The 12,838-nt window shown below is 51.2% G+C and overlaps 1 protein-coding gene across 1 annotated transcript in view; it reads right to left on the bottom strand.

The window, feature by feature from the left end:
• CATSPERD (cation channel sperm associated auxiliary subunit delta) overlaps window positions 1-6,513 on the bottom strand; it is a 69,301-nt gene extending 62,788 nt beyond the window's left edge. Inside the window, exons 1-2 of the mRNA XM_030888307.1 lie at window positions 6,491-6,513; window positions 4,392-4,461 (exon numbers count right to left, since the gene is read on the bottom strand). Coding sequence (XP_030744167.1) covers window positions 4,392-4,461; window positions 6,491-6,513 — 93 coding nt within the window. The remainder of the gene's footprint in view (window positions 1-4,391; window positions 4,462-6,490) is intronic.
• Window positions 6,514-12,838: the final 6,325 nt, after the last annotated feature.

Below are 12,838 nucleotides of genomic sequence, written 5' to 3'. Positions count from 1 at the left end.
GGGCGGGGGGTGGGGTGGGGTTTCTCCAACCTTCATGGCTCCAGGAAGTCCAAGAGAAGTTAGAATTCGGTCCCGCTCCCCACAGCACACACACCCTCTGCCATGGTAGACGGGCACCATGGAGACTTCCAGTCTCATGGCAGAGGGGCCCAGGGAGTTTCCGGATGTCGATCGCCAGGCCTTCCGTCCCTGTCCCTGTCCCAGTCTGTCTGGGATCTCGGGCGCCAACCTGTGTGGTTTCTGAGCCATGCCAGACACCACGCCAGACAGGTGGTAGGGTGTGCATGAGAGGCAGTGGCCAAGGATCGAACCGGGTCTCTCACACGGGAAGTTGGAATTCTACCACTGCTCCCACCGACCATAGCCCCCTGTCTTCTGTGACCTGCTCCTGACTGTAATGCATATGTAGCTCGGCCACCAGATGTCTAGACTTCATTCTTGGGCCCAGCCTGGTCCCCTCCATCCGAGGCCCAATTCAGTATCAAACCTACGGATGCCACTTGCTCGCTTCAATCAGTCAGGACAGACATCTGGCTCACAACCACACACCCCTACTGAGACCCTCAGCTCCCAGCTGACAGGCTGCGGGGTCAGGGCCAATCCTTGTTGAGAGGGGCAAGGATGAGCAGACAGCAGCAGCCTGGTCCAGCTGGCGGTTTGTAGGCCAGCATATGACCTTTCCACGAGGAACCCTTGCTCACCTTGGAGGGAGGCTGGCTAAATTCAAGCAGGACCCACCACACGAGATGCACGCACCTTCGCTTTGTTCCCAGATATCGCGCTTAAAATAGTAACCATAGACTTTCTTGTTTAACACCACCAGCAGGATATCTTGGGCAAAAAGGGCCGAGGTGAGTTCAGGCTTGCCAACCTAGGGAGAAGGACAGGTGCATTGTGGGTAACCGTGTTTCTCTCCAGCATCCCTGCACACAGAGTATCAGCAACACTGTTTCTTTCCCACCGGTGCAGAAATATCTCAGTAACAGTGTTTCTGACATCAGCGCAGTAGCATCGTCAGCCGCCCCCCCCCTGCCCCCACCCCGCGGCACCCCCTCACCCCACCCCAAAATCAATCGAGAAGCTCTTTGAAGAGAAGGATTGGCAGGTGACTGAAACAAGGAGCTCAGATAGGGCAGGGCAGCAGGGCGGAAAGGGGGGAGGGAGGCATAGTTTGCTCTGTTGGGCATGGCGTTGCCGTGAGTCAAGGCATTTCACACGAGCCTCCGTCTGGATGGGAGCAGGTGCCGAGGTCTTGATGGCGAGGTGTCGCCAATGGGATTGGAACACCAGCCTTTAGGGCATCAGGCCAGGGCAACTTGGAGGGGGAAAAAGGAGGGCAGGCCCTGGAGACAGTCGCCCCTCTGAGGATGGACAGTGGTCACTGGAGACCAGCAAGGACCCCTCCCCCCTTCTGCAGCCCCATCACGAATTCCTGAGCACGGACCTCTGATCTATGAGAAAAGGCACTTCTGCTACTGACAGCGCCCCCTTGAGGTATTGGAGTAGAGATACCATAGGACCCAGCAAGGCCATTGCTTGGTAGACACCCCACAGAAATAGGGAACAGAGTACGAACATGTATGGACACAGCCGTGCCCACAGCGGCACCATTCAACCCAGCGAGAAGATGGCAAGGACAGAAATACCCGTCGGTGGAAGATGGAGAAGTCACCAGGGGTGTATGCACAACGGCGTACCACGCCGTGCTAAATTTAGACCAGTGACGAAACCGTGAAGCATCCCGTGACATGGATGGATCCGGACGTTGTGCTGAGTGGTGTTAGTCAATCGCCAAAGTACAGAGATTGTATGAGACGACTGTTATTTAAAAATATAGATGTATATACATAAGGGGGTTCCCCCCAAAAAAAACAGATTTTCCCCCCAAAAGTTATGTATTTAGATTTTTTTTTTTTACAAGACAACCTTATCACCTTCAAAATACTCTGGATCATATTTAATACACTTGTCAAATCTGCAATTCCATTCATGGAAAAAAATTTTTTCAAACTCATCTGTTTGGATGGCAGACAGCACCTCTCTCGTTTTTTCTTCACCTAGTCTACGTCGAATCACTGTCCTTTCAGGTCCTGCTTCATTCTTGGAAACAAGAAGAAGTCGCACGGAGCAAGGTCAGGTGAGTAAGGTGCGTGGGGCAAGAGAGGCATGCTGTTTTTAGCTAAAAACTGGGGCACTGAGATGGCTGCACGAGCAGGTGCGTTGTCGTGGTGGCAACACCAGTCCCCCGTCTGCCACAGATCAGGCATTTTTTGTAACACGCTGTTATGCAATCTTTTTAGAACCTCTAAATACAAAGCTTGATGAACGGTCTGACCTGGTGGAAAGAACCCTAAAAGCACTAGAGTTGACATTTTGATCCATTCAGGAAGTTGACGCATGTCCAGAACGAGGTTTGTCATCCAGCAACATCTCACATTTGTTGAAATGAGAAAACCACTCATACACTTGAGTTTTCCCATAGCACAGTCCTTGCAAGCTGTGTTGAACATCACAACAGTTTCTGTGGCTTTTCCCCAGAGCAGGAAACAAAATTTCACAGCCGCACGCTGTTCTCTTAAGTCAACCATCACAAAAAAATGAGGTTCCAGCCAAACTGCTTTTACAAACAAAAATGCTCTGTGGCCAGAGAGAACCTTCCCAGGTGACACCACTGGGTGCACTAACTCAGAGCAAGTTGCTGGATGCTCCTCGCCTAGTGGGAAAAATGCATACTAAGAAAGCTCTGCTCCGCCCAGGGCAATTCCATTTGTGTGTGTGTGGGGGCACCCCCGTGTGTGTGTGTGTGTGTGTGTGTGTGTGTGTGTGTGTGTGTGTGTGTAGAAAAGGTTTTCAAGAAAAACAACAGAAAAGACTTTGAAGATTACCAAGAGGGGGAGGAGTGGGAGGGTAGGGGAAGCAATAGGCTTAGAGCAGCGGTTCTCAACCTGTGGGCCGTGACCCCTTTGGGGGTCGAATGACCCATAGTTCCCATGGTCTTAGGAACCCAGACACTGCTCCTCTGTCCATCTCCAGGAAGGTCCGCCCACATGTAGATACGCCCACGTACGAGAGTACCCCCGCATGAAAACTGTTATCCCAGGCTACACCATACTTCAAGACAACATTTCATTTATTTGTCATTAGAAATAAATATTTCACAATATAGAATGACATATTGTGTTTGTGATTCATCACTATGCTTTAATGATGTTCAATTTGTAACAATGAAAATACATCCTGCATATCAGGTATTTATATTCATAACAATTATGATTCATAACAGTAGCAAAATAACAGCTATGAAGTAGCAATGAAAATAATTTATGGTGGGGTCACCACCACATGAGGAACTGTATGAAAGGGTCGCGGCATTAGGAAAGTTGAGTACCGCTGGGATAGAGGGTAACAGAGGTCAACTTGGGTGAAGAGGGAGATGGGGGTGGAAGGAAGTGGGGGAGGGGGGAACAGGACAAGCCCCTGGGAGGTTTGATACATTGTTGAAGTTGTTGAATGTTAAAATGCTGATCCAGTATGTAACCCCCCACCCACCTGTTTTCACAGTCAAACGTTTAAAAGAAATCACCTTAAAGCAGTGGTTCCCAACCTTCCTAATGCCATGACCCTTTAATATAGTTCCTTATATTGTGATGACCCCCAACCATAAAATTATTTTTGTTGCTACTTCATAACTGTAATTTTGCTACTGTTATGATTGTAATGTAAATATCTGATATAAATTTTTTAAAATCTGATATTCAGGGTGTATTTTCATTGCTACAAATCGAACATAAAGCATAGCGATGAATCACAAAAAAGATATATGATTATATATTGTAAAATATTGCAAATAAATGGAATTTTATCTTGAGGCAAGGTGCAGCATGGGACACAGTCTTCACACTGGGCACACATATGTGGAGACGGATAGAGGAGCGGTGTCTCGGTTCCTAAGACCATCCGAAATATGTGTTTTCCCATGGTCATGGGCGACCCTGTGAAAGGGTCGTTGGACCCCCACAGGGGTCGCGACCCACAGGTTGAGAACCACCGCTTTAAACCTCTTGAAGAGATCGCATTAAACACAAAACGAAACAAAAACACCCCCAGAAGAACAGAAGCTGATCCAGCTGATAGTTCCCAGCTCTGCTATACTGGGATACAAGTCCGGCTACCAACCCCAAGGTCAGCGGTTCCAGCCCACCAGCCGCTCCTAGGGAGAACGATGGGGCTTTCTGCTCCTGTAAAGATTTACAGTCTGAGAAACCCACCGGGGCAGCGCCACGCTGCCCTGCAGGGTCGCGAGGAGTCTGTGGGGGCTGGAAGGCAGTGGGTCTGCGCGCTTGGCTTTCTCTCCCTGGACCTCCCTCGTCTCCGCTGAGTCAATTGCCTACCTCCAGTGCCTTTGGGACGGTGAACGGGATGATGTTGACAAAGTTATCCTGGGTGAAGAAGACATTCTTTCTGGAAGGGAGTGAGGAGATGAGACATGAGGACCATTTCGCACACGCGGAGGAAGGACGACGGTGCTCTAGACGTCTCCCATGCAAACAAAAGTCCTGCTTGCACTGGGGCCTGGTCAGGGGGCGGCCCGCTGGGTTGGCTACCAATAGAGTTCCTTATATTGTGATGACCCCCAACCATAAAATGATTTTTGTTGCTACTTCTTAACTGTACTTTTGCTACTGTTATGAATTGTAATGTAAATAGCTGATATAATTTTTAAAAATCTGATATTCAGGGTGTATTTTCATTGCGACAAATTGAACATAATTAAAGCATAGTGATGAATCACAAAAAAAGATAGATGATTATATATTGTAAAATATTTGTTTTGACATAAATAATATGTGGCTGGGGCGAAGGAAGCAATGCGGCCAGCATTTCACCTACCCAGCAGGGTCACCCGTGGCAGCCAGGCTTTGGCAGAGCTCCCAGAGGCAGGCAGACAAGGAAAAAGGGGACAAGTGGACCACTTCTGAAAAGCAGCCACAATGACTTGTGGGATATGAAGACTTTCCCCCAGCTTTGTCTCCCCCAAAGATGTGCCAAACATTAGAGGCTGTTTGCCAGCACATGGTGGGAGGTCAGATGCTTGGAGATGTTCTCCCTGAAGGCATTCAGCCATCAGACTACTGTCTGGTCCACTGTAGGTGGGGCTCACACCCTACTGATAAGGATAGTGTTGTTTCCATGGAGAGCCAGAGAGGTGGTCAAGCCTGCTCAATGACATCCAGAGTTAGTTGGCCTTCCTGAATCTAGGATCCGCCCATCTCATTACATGTGTACCCCCAATCCCTCCCCTTCCTATTTCGTATATACCCTCACATCTCCCCCTCCCATTACTGTATTACCTATAGTACAACCCCTTCCAGTGACGTATGTCTTGACCTGTAATCAGGGGGCTTGCACGCCCCCAAAAGATACATAAGCCTTGGTTAGTAATAAATCGCTCTCTCTCTCGCTCCTGCAATTCCCACCTTCCACATCCTCACGTGGACCACCAAGCGGGGCGGAGGTGAGCATGCTGCCATGAGATGTGTCTGACTCCTTTGTTGCATTCTCTCCTCTCTCTCTTTTATTTCATATGACTTTCCTATCATCTTTCCTTATTATCACCGTACATTTGCGCCTGCAGGGCCAGTGATGATCTCTTAGGGGCTGGATCCCCAGACAATGACCCATCCTGAGCTGCCCTCCCCTTGGACGCAACTCACAGCCACACGATGTGCCACCAGACAAAACGTGGGCCGGCCCTGCACCATCCTCACAATTGCCAGAGTCAAGCCCCTGGTGGCAGCCCCGGTTGTCATTCCATCTTGTTGAGGGTCTGCCTCCTTTTCGCTGACCCTCTGTCTTACCGAGCATGACGTCCTTCTCCGGGGACTGGTCCCTCCTGACAACACGTCCACAGTGCCTGAGACGAAGCCATCCTTGCTTCTAAGGTAAGGTGACCAGATGTCCCGCTTTTGGCGGGACAGTCCTGATTTTTAACAATTTTTCCTGCATCCTGTGGTGTTTTAAAAAAGTCCTGATTTTTGGAAAGAATGCATGACAAGGTAGGGTATACGGTGTTCGGCTGCCATGTGGCTATTTTGCCAGGATAGGAGTTTTATCAATGGTGTCCCGCTTTACCAATGTTACAATCTGGTCACCTTATTCTAAGGAGCACTCCGGCTGCACTTCTTCCAGACAGATTTGTGCATTCTCTGGCAGTCCACGGTGCTTTCTGCCCTCTCCCCCTAGCTCGGCCAGAGGCACCGATCCTTCCTCTGGCTTCCTTAACATCACGGTGCGCATAAGGCAACTGAGCCTGGTGTGGGTCAGGCGCACCTGGTCTTCAAAGGGACATCATCGTTGTGGCTTGTTCACATTGCCACGCTCTTCCTCCCCTGGTACATCTGTGTGTTGGCCAGGCAGCCCGTGGCCTCTCACACGCAGAGCAGTGACACAGGTGATGAAGGAGGTGGCCTTGGGTGGCACGGCACGTTACCTCGACAGTGAGATGCAGTGCATCCACCTTGGAGAGCCAAAGTCCTGGACTCAATCAGTCAGAACCCGAGGTGTGTTCTGGCTCCAGACACACGGCGAGGAAGGGCTCGCACACCCACCGCGCACATCCACTCGGCATGGGAAGGAGATGTTAGCGGGAAGCCCAGGACCCCTGAGGCTGCTGGCAAGCAACCAGAAGCTGACACAGGCCAGGAAGAACACCCCCGCCCCCAAGCCAATGCCTTGGCTTCAGACTCCTGAAGTCCTCATCGGAGAGAAAAACATCCCTTGCCCTTGACAGTGATGCCAACGCCTGCTCTTTCTGTGCCTTCAGCGCTCGGGAACTGCCGGTTGGGCCACTCGGTCCCCACTCGGTCCCCTCCTGAGAAACGGAGGAGGGCGGAAGTCATCAAGGATCCGGTCCTGCGTGGCTCCTCAATCCGTGCCCGCGGAAGCAGCACGTTGGGGAAAGCTGCTGTGGCAAGAGGCTTCTTTAACGTCTTGAAAGACCAGGGTGTTACTCGGAGGGCCCAGGTGGGCCGGGCCCAGCCATGGTCTTTTCAAGCCCCTCATCCATACGGGAGAGGTGGACGTTGAATAAGGCCGGCTGGAGGCGCTGGCAGACTCCTGAGGCACTGGGGGTGGGGGCAAAGCACCAGCACATCTGTCTGGGAGGGAGGGCGGCCAGAGGGCTCTTGAGGAGGCAGAGGGAGGCGAGACTTCGATCACGGACTTTGGGCACGTTGTCAGGAGAGACCAGTTCCTGGAGGAGGACGCTGTGCTTGGTCCAGTGCAGGGGGCCGCCAAGGAAGAGGGAGGCCCGAGATGGGCAGCCACCAGCACGGGCTCAGACATGGAACGGTTATGCAGATGCCAGAGGACCGGGCAGGGTTTGGGGGTGGCTCTGAGTCAGAACGAGCTCCACAGCACAGACAGACAGACAGACAATGTTGTGGGAAACAAAGATTTCTTCCAAGTCATCTCCCCAAATATATGTTAGACTCAGGACACTGCTTGCAGCTAATGATAAAAGATGGTCAAGTTACCACCCTGAAGGCAGTCAGTTGCCAGACAACTGTCTGGACTGGTAGGGACCGAAAAAACGCTCCCTGCTGTTAAAGACAATGAGTCAGAGAACAGATCAAACCTGCTCAGTGACATCCAAAATTAGGCTGCCACCCTGAATCTAAGATCCGCCCTTCTTGTCTCATGGATACCCCCAATCCCTCCTCTTCCTATTGCATGTATATCCTTTATTGTCCCCCTCTCATTGCTTTATTACCTATAGTGCTACCCCTTCCTGTGACATATGTCTCTACCTGTAATTAGTGGGCTTGCATGCCCCCCAAAGATATATAGGCCTGAGTTAGCAATAAAGAGCTCCCTCTCGGCTCCTCCCTTGACCTCTCCTCGGCTCCACCTCTCCTCTCCCGGCCTCGCTCCCCTGTTCCCTTTCCCCTTATCCTCCATCCCCTCCCTCTCTCTCCACGAGGACCACCAAGTGAGGCTGAGGTGAGCATGCTACCATGGATTGTGTCTGACTCCATTATTTCAATCTCTCTTCTATCTCTCATGCTCTCTAAGACTTTAATATAATATTTATATATCCCAACCGTACAATTGTGCCGATTGAACCTGGGATTAGTGGGGTGAGGGGCTGGCACCCCTTCCAACCACACAACATGCTCCACAATTCCAAACTCTGCCAGGAAGGTGATGCCAAGGCACAGCCACCTCAGAGAACAGGGTGGAAGTCCCCCCCCCCACCCGTGAGATTCTGAAACCCTAAATCCTTATAGGCATGGAGAAGCCTCGTCTTTCTCCCTTGGGGCTGGCTAGTGGTCTCAAACTGCTGACCTTGTGGTGAGCATCTCACCTTGTAGCCACTGCACCCCCAGAATGCCCCACGGAGATGCCAGAAGACAGCCATCAAGCCTACAACCTGTTCGGCCACCTGCACCTGATCTACAACGTGGTGACGCTCTGCTTCCAGTTCCAGCCTGGGTGTCCTGCAGGTCCAGAGAGCCCCACACGGATCACACCTCTCTCGCTCTTCTCCCCGCCCCCTGCATGCTCAGTGACGCCAGAGACTTGGGGGTCACCTTGGACCACTGGCTCTTCCTCCTCGAATCCCCCCAAGTCCTGCTGACATCCCCTACTTGCCTTCAGTGACCATCCTGTGGGCTCCAAGCCGGAGCCACACCAAGGACCACAGAACACAAAGCTGCCTCGCCGTGCCCCGTGCTCGGGGGCTGGGGGTGCAGAGAGGCCTTCTCAGATGTTCAGTGAGGGCAGGGCCTTTCAGAATAGTGTCAAGACACTGGAAGCGTTGGGGCTTGGGGGTGGAAGATCCCATTCATTTGAAAAGGAAAATGTTCGGAGTGCTGGCGAGAGGGGAGTAGGGAAGATCAAAGGCAAAATCTGACTTGAACGGTCAAAACTCTGTCAGTAGATGCCCCACTAGGATGCAGGCTGGACCTGGTCTGGCTCCCAACATTTTCTGTATTTTTTGGTTTGTACTGTTTTGTGTGGTTCTTGTATGTTCATCCTGGGGTGTGTCTCAGAGGTGCTATGTCATTGGAGGTCACCCTCCTGAAGCTGTGTCATCTGCTTTGCTGTGTTTTCAGGAGATGGAACCTCGGATCAATGCACCTGGAGGGACAGACAGGAAGTGGACTAAGGAGGGTACTGGGGTGGGGGATAGAAGGGGGGATGATGTCAAGGAGTCCATGTTTGGAAAAGGTTTGTGGTAGCAACTGTACAGTTTTACTTGACATGATCAAAGTATGGAATGGTATGATACATGTATTAAATCCCAATTAATAAAAAAAGTGTTTGTTGAATGGATGAAAGAAAGCAGATCAAACTCATTAAAAAAATTAAGGAGGGGAGGGGAAAGTGGAGAGGGAGGGGGGAAATGAGGAGCTGAAGCCAGGGGCTTAAGTGGAGAGCAAATGTTTTGAGAATGATGAGGGCAATGAATGTACAAATGTGCTTTACATAATTGATGTATGTATGGATTGTGATGAGTTGTATGAGCCCCTAATAAAATGATTTTTTTTAAAAAAGAGGAGCCAATATCAAGGGCTCTAATAGAAAGAAAATGATGATGGAAACATATATACAAGTGTGCTTGATACAACTGATGTATGGATTGTTAAAAGAGCTGTAAGAGACCCCAATAAAGTGATTTACTTTTTTTAAAAAAGGTCATAAGACATAACATAGCTTCTTACCCCACATACAGCTTTATACTGTGCATGCAAGGATGCTCAATCAACCGTGCGGTCTGGAGTGAAGAAAACACGAAATCCTAGAGAGAAAGACCACAAGGGTCAAATCAGATCAGGAATAAACAAAGCCACCTGTTTCCTCGTGGCATTAAAAACCCAAAAGGTGGAATCTGAGTGAGGATGAGGTTAGGGGCAGATTATGTCTACCATGAGCATTTTCTGGTCCGGCGACGGCCCTGTAGTTGCATAAGGTGCCACCCTTGGGGGCCACTGGGGAAAGACCCGAGGGGCCGCTCGGGAACATTGGTTTGCACCTGCTGGCGAACACAACCAAAGGCAAACTCCTGGGGTGATGGTCCCCGTCCCACCCTGTCCCTAGCACGTTTTGCTGTGCATTTCCAGAGTGCTCAAGGTTGGAGAGGCAGAGGCTAGAGGTTGTAGCATCTTGACACTGGCCAGTGAGAGACCACAGTCCAGCCTGCCTACTTGTTGCCAACGCCAACAGTGCTGCTGCCACTTGGGAAATAATGCAGCTTCCAGAGGACACACATCTTCACTGACACTGCTCCCCGTTTGGGCCACACGTGTGTGTGTGTGGGGGGGGTGGAGACTGTATGGGTGGCAGCAGGGTTGGCGACTTCTCTCCTCTGCAGTCTTCAAACTTCCAATGACAGTGGACTAGACGGGAAGCCGAACACCACCGCAGACCTGTCTTGTTTTCTAAGCCCACTCCTGCGCCTCGGCTGGGCTCAGGCTGCTCACCTGTCTTTGGAATGACATGGGAGGGAGGGAGGCTGTCCTCAAAGGGCAGGTGTTGGGGTCTGATGACAGGGTGGGGACCTGGCTGTGGCACCCAGGACACACTCGGGGTAGGCCCGACCCAGTCCTCAGAGAAAGGTGAGGCTCTGAGGGTGTCGGAGGAGTTACCTACGTTAGAGAGAGTGGAGACTTCAGAGAACCTTCTTGTCTTCATTGCTTGCAAACTAGAGGCAAGTGGCAAGAGAGAAACCTATCAGTTTTCCTCGACTCTTTGGGGCTCCCCCACATTTGTTCGAGGGGCTGTAACTCTGATAAAACTCTGTGCCCCCTCTCCCCCACAAAAAGCAGACCAGTTGTTGTTGGGGTGGTGGTGGTGGGGCCTGTTGATTATGACTCATTAGCACCCCTCTCGGTTGCTGTATAACCTATAGTGCAACCCTTCCTGTGACGTCTCTACCTGTAATTAGTGGGCTTGCAGGCCCCCCAAAGATATATAGGCCTGAGTTAGCAATAAAGAGCTCTCTCGGCTCCTCCCTTGACCTCTCCTCGCTCCCCCTCTCCTCTCCCGGCCTCGCTCCCCTGTTCCCTTCCCCTTGTCCTCCATCCCCTCCCTCTCTCTCCACGAGGACCACCAAGTGAGGCTGAGGTGAGCATGTTACTATGAATTGTGTCTAATTCCATTATTTCAATGGAGGGTTCAAACTGCCAACTTAAAAAAACCCTTTTTTTTCAACATCCCTAGATTATGATCAGAGGAGATTCCACAAAGGCTTAATCCATGTGGGGACCCTGCCAATGGATTGTGGGCTTCCACTGTCATCCATAGTCTTCTGCAGACCGGGTGTTCAGAATTGAAGCTCTTGACGCCCTTTCCCTCTTCGGATTTGAATTTTAGTGTCTATGATTCTTGGATCACACCGGTGGGTGTGCTTCTGCCATGTGGACTTACAAACTGCCAACTTTCCAGTTGACAGACGGGCACTTAGCCTAGGGGCAACCGGGGATCTTAGACATGGGTGTGGATTCACAAGCAGACCACACGGCATTCCCAAGAGCATCAGAAGATCAATCAGCCCCAGATGAGAGAGTCCCGTTTAGGGTTCTGAAGAGCCCTGGTGGTGCGGTGGTGGTGCGTTAGGCGGCTAACGCCAGGTCAGCAGTCGGAAACCAGCAGCCGATTTGCAGGAGAAAGACGGGGCGGAAGAATTCCAGCCTTGGAAACCCACGGGGGCGGTTCTATTCTCTCTGGGGTCACCGTGAGTCGGGATCGACTTGATGGCAGTAAAGCTTTTTTTTTTTTGCTTCGATTTCTGCTTGTTAGATATATTATCTATCACCCCATTATGGAGTCCTGGCGGCGCTGGGGGTTAGGCATTGCATCAGGCTGCTAACAGCAAGGTTGGTGGTTCAAACCCTTCAGCAGCTCTGAGGCAGGAAGACGAGGCTGTCTGTCCCCGGAAAGATTTACAGTCTCAGAAATCCCAGACAGGGTTCACAGTATGAGGCGGAGTGGCCTAGAAGGTGGAGTCTGCTTTTACATACAAGGGGCTTCCAAAAGTTCCCGGACAAATGGAATGAGGTGATGGAATTTTCCTCCCCCTTATCTTGAAACCTCCTGGTAGCTGAGGTGGCCATGAGTTGGAATCTAGGGTGGAAGAAAGGGAGCCTAGCTTTCATGGCCGAGGTTCTCAAACTGGAGGGTCAACCAGAACCACCTAGAGCAGCGGTTCTCCACCTTCCTCATGCCGCGACCCTTCCATACCGTTCCTCATGCGGTGGTGACCCCCAACCATAACATGATTTTGTGCTGCTTCATCACTGTCACTTCGCTACTGTCATGAATCAGGCGACCCCTGTGAACGGGTCGTTGGACTCCCCAAGGGGTCGTGACCCCCAGGTTGGGTACCACTGACCTAGGGAGCAGTGACTGAATCACGGCCGTCAGAGGGAACTGTTGGGTTTTAGGGGCTGAGACTTCTGAGAAGTAACCACCAGGCCTTTCTTCCAAGGGCCTTGGGATGCCTTTGAGCCTGCGACCTTCCTCTGCATAGCAGCATGTGTTTAGGAACCCTGGCGGCACCGTGGTTAGAGTCCGACTGCTAACTGCAAGGTCAGCACTTTAGAAACCACCTACCGCTCCCAGGAAGCAAGACAAGGCTTTCTACGCCCTACACCTGTCAAGAGTTAAGAGTTACTGTCTTGGGAAACCCACAGGAGTTCTACCCTGTCCTACAGGATCGCTGCTTTGACTCCACGAGGTGAGGTTTTTGTTAAGCGTTTGCACCCCCTAGGGGTAGAGGAGATAAGGAGCAAGTTTTCCTTGTTCCCAAGGCCTGCTTGGAGTAAGTACAGAAAAA

The sequence above is a fragment of the Echinops telfairi genome, unplaced genomic scaffold, assembly GCF_000313985.2.
Source record: "Echinops telfairi isolate 266 unplaced genomic scaffold, ASM31398v2 ScPeMD7_7459;HRSCAF=8497, whole genome shotgun sequence".
Classification (NCBI taxonomy): domain Eukaryota; kingdom Metazoa; phylum Chordata; class Mammalia; order Afrosoricida; family Tenrecidae; genus Echinops; species Echinops telfairi.
The sequence above is the reverse complement of the archived record's forward strand: the minus strand, read 5'-3'. Positions and strand labels throughout refer to the sequence as shown.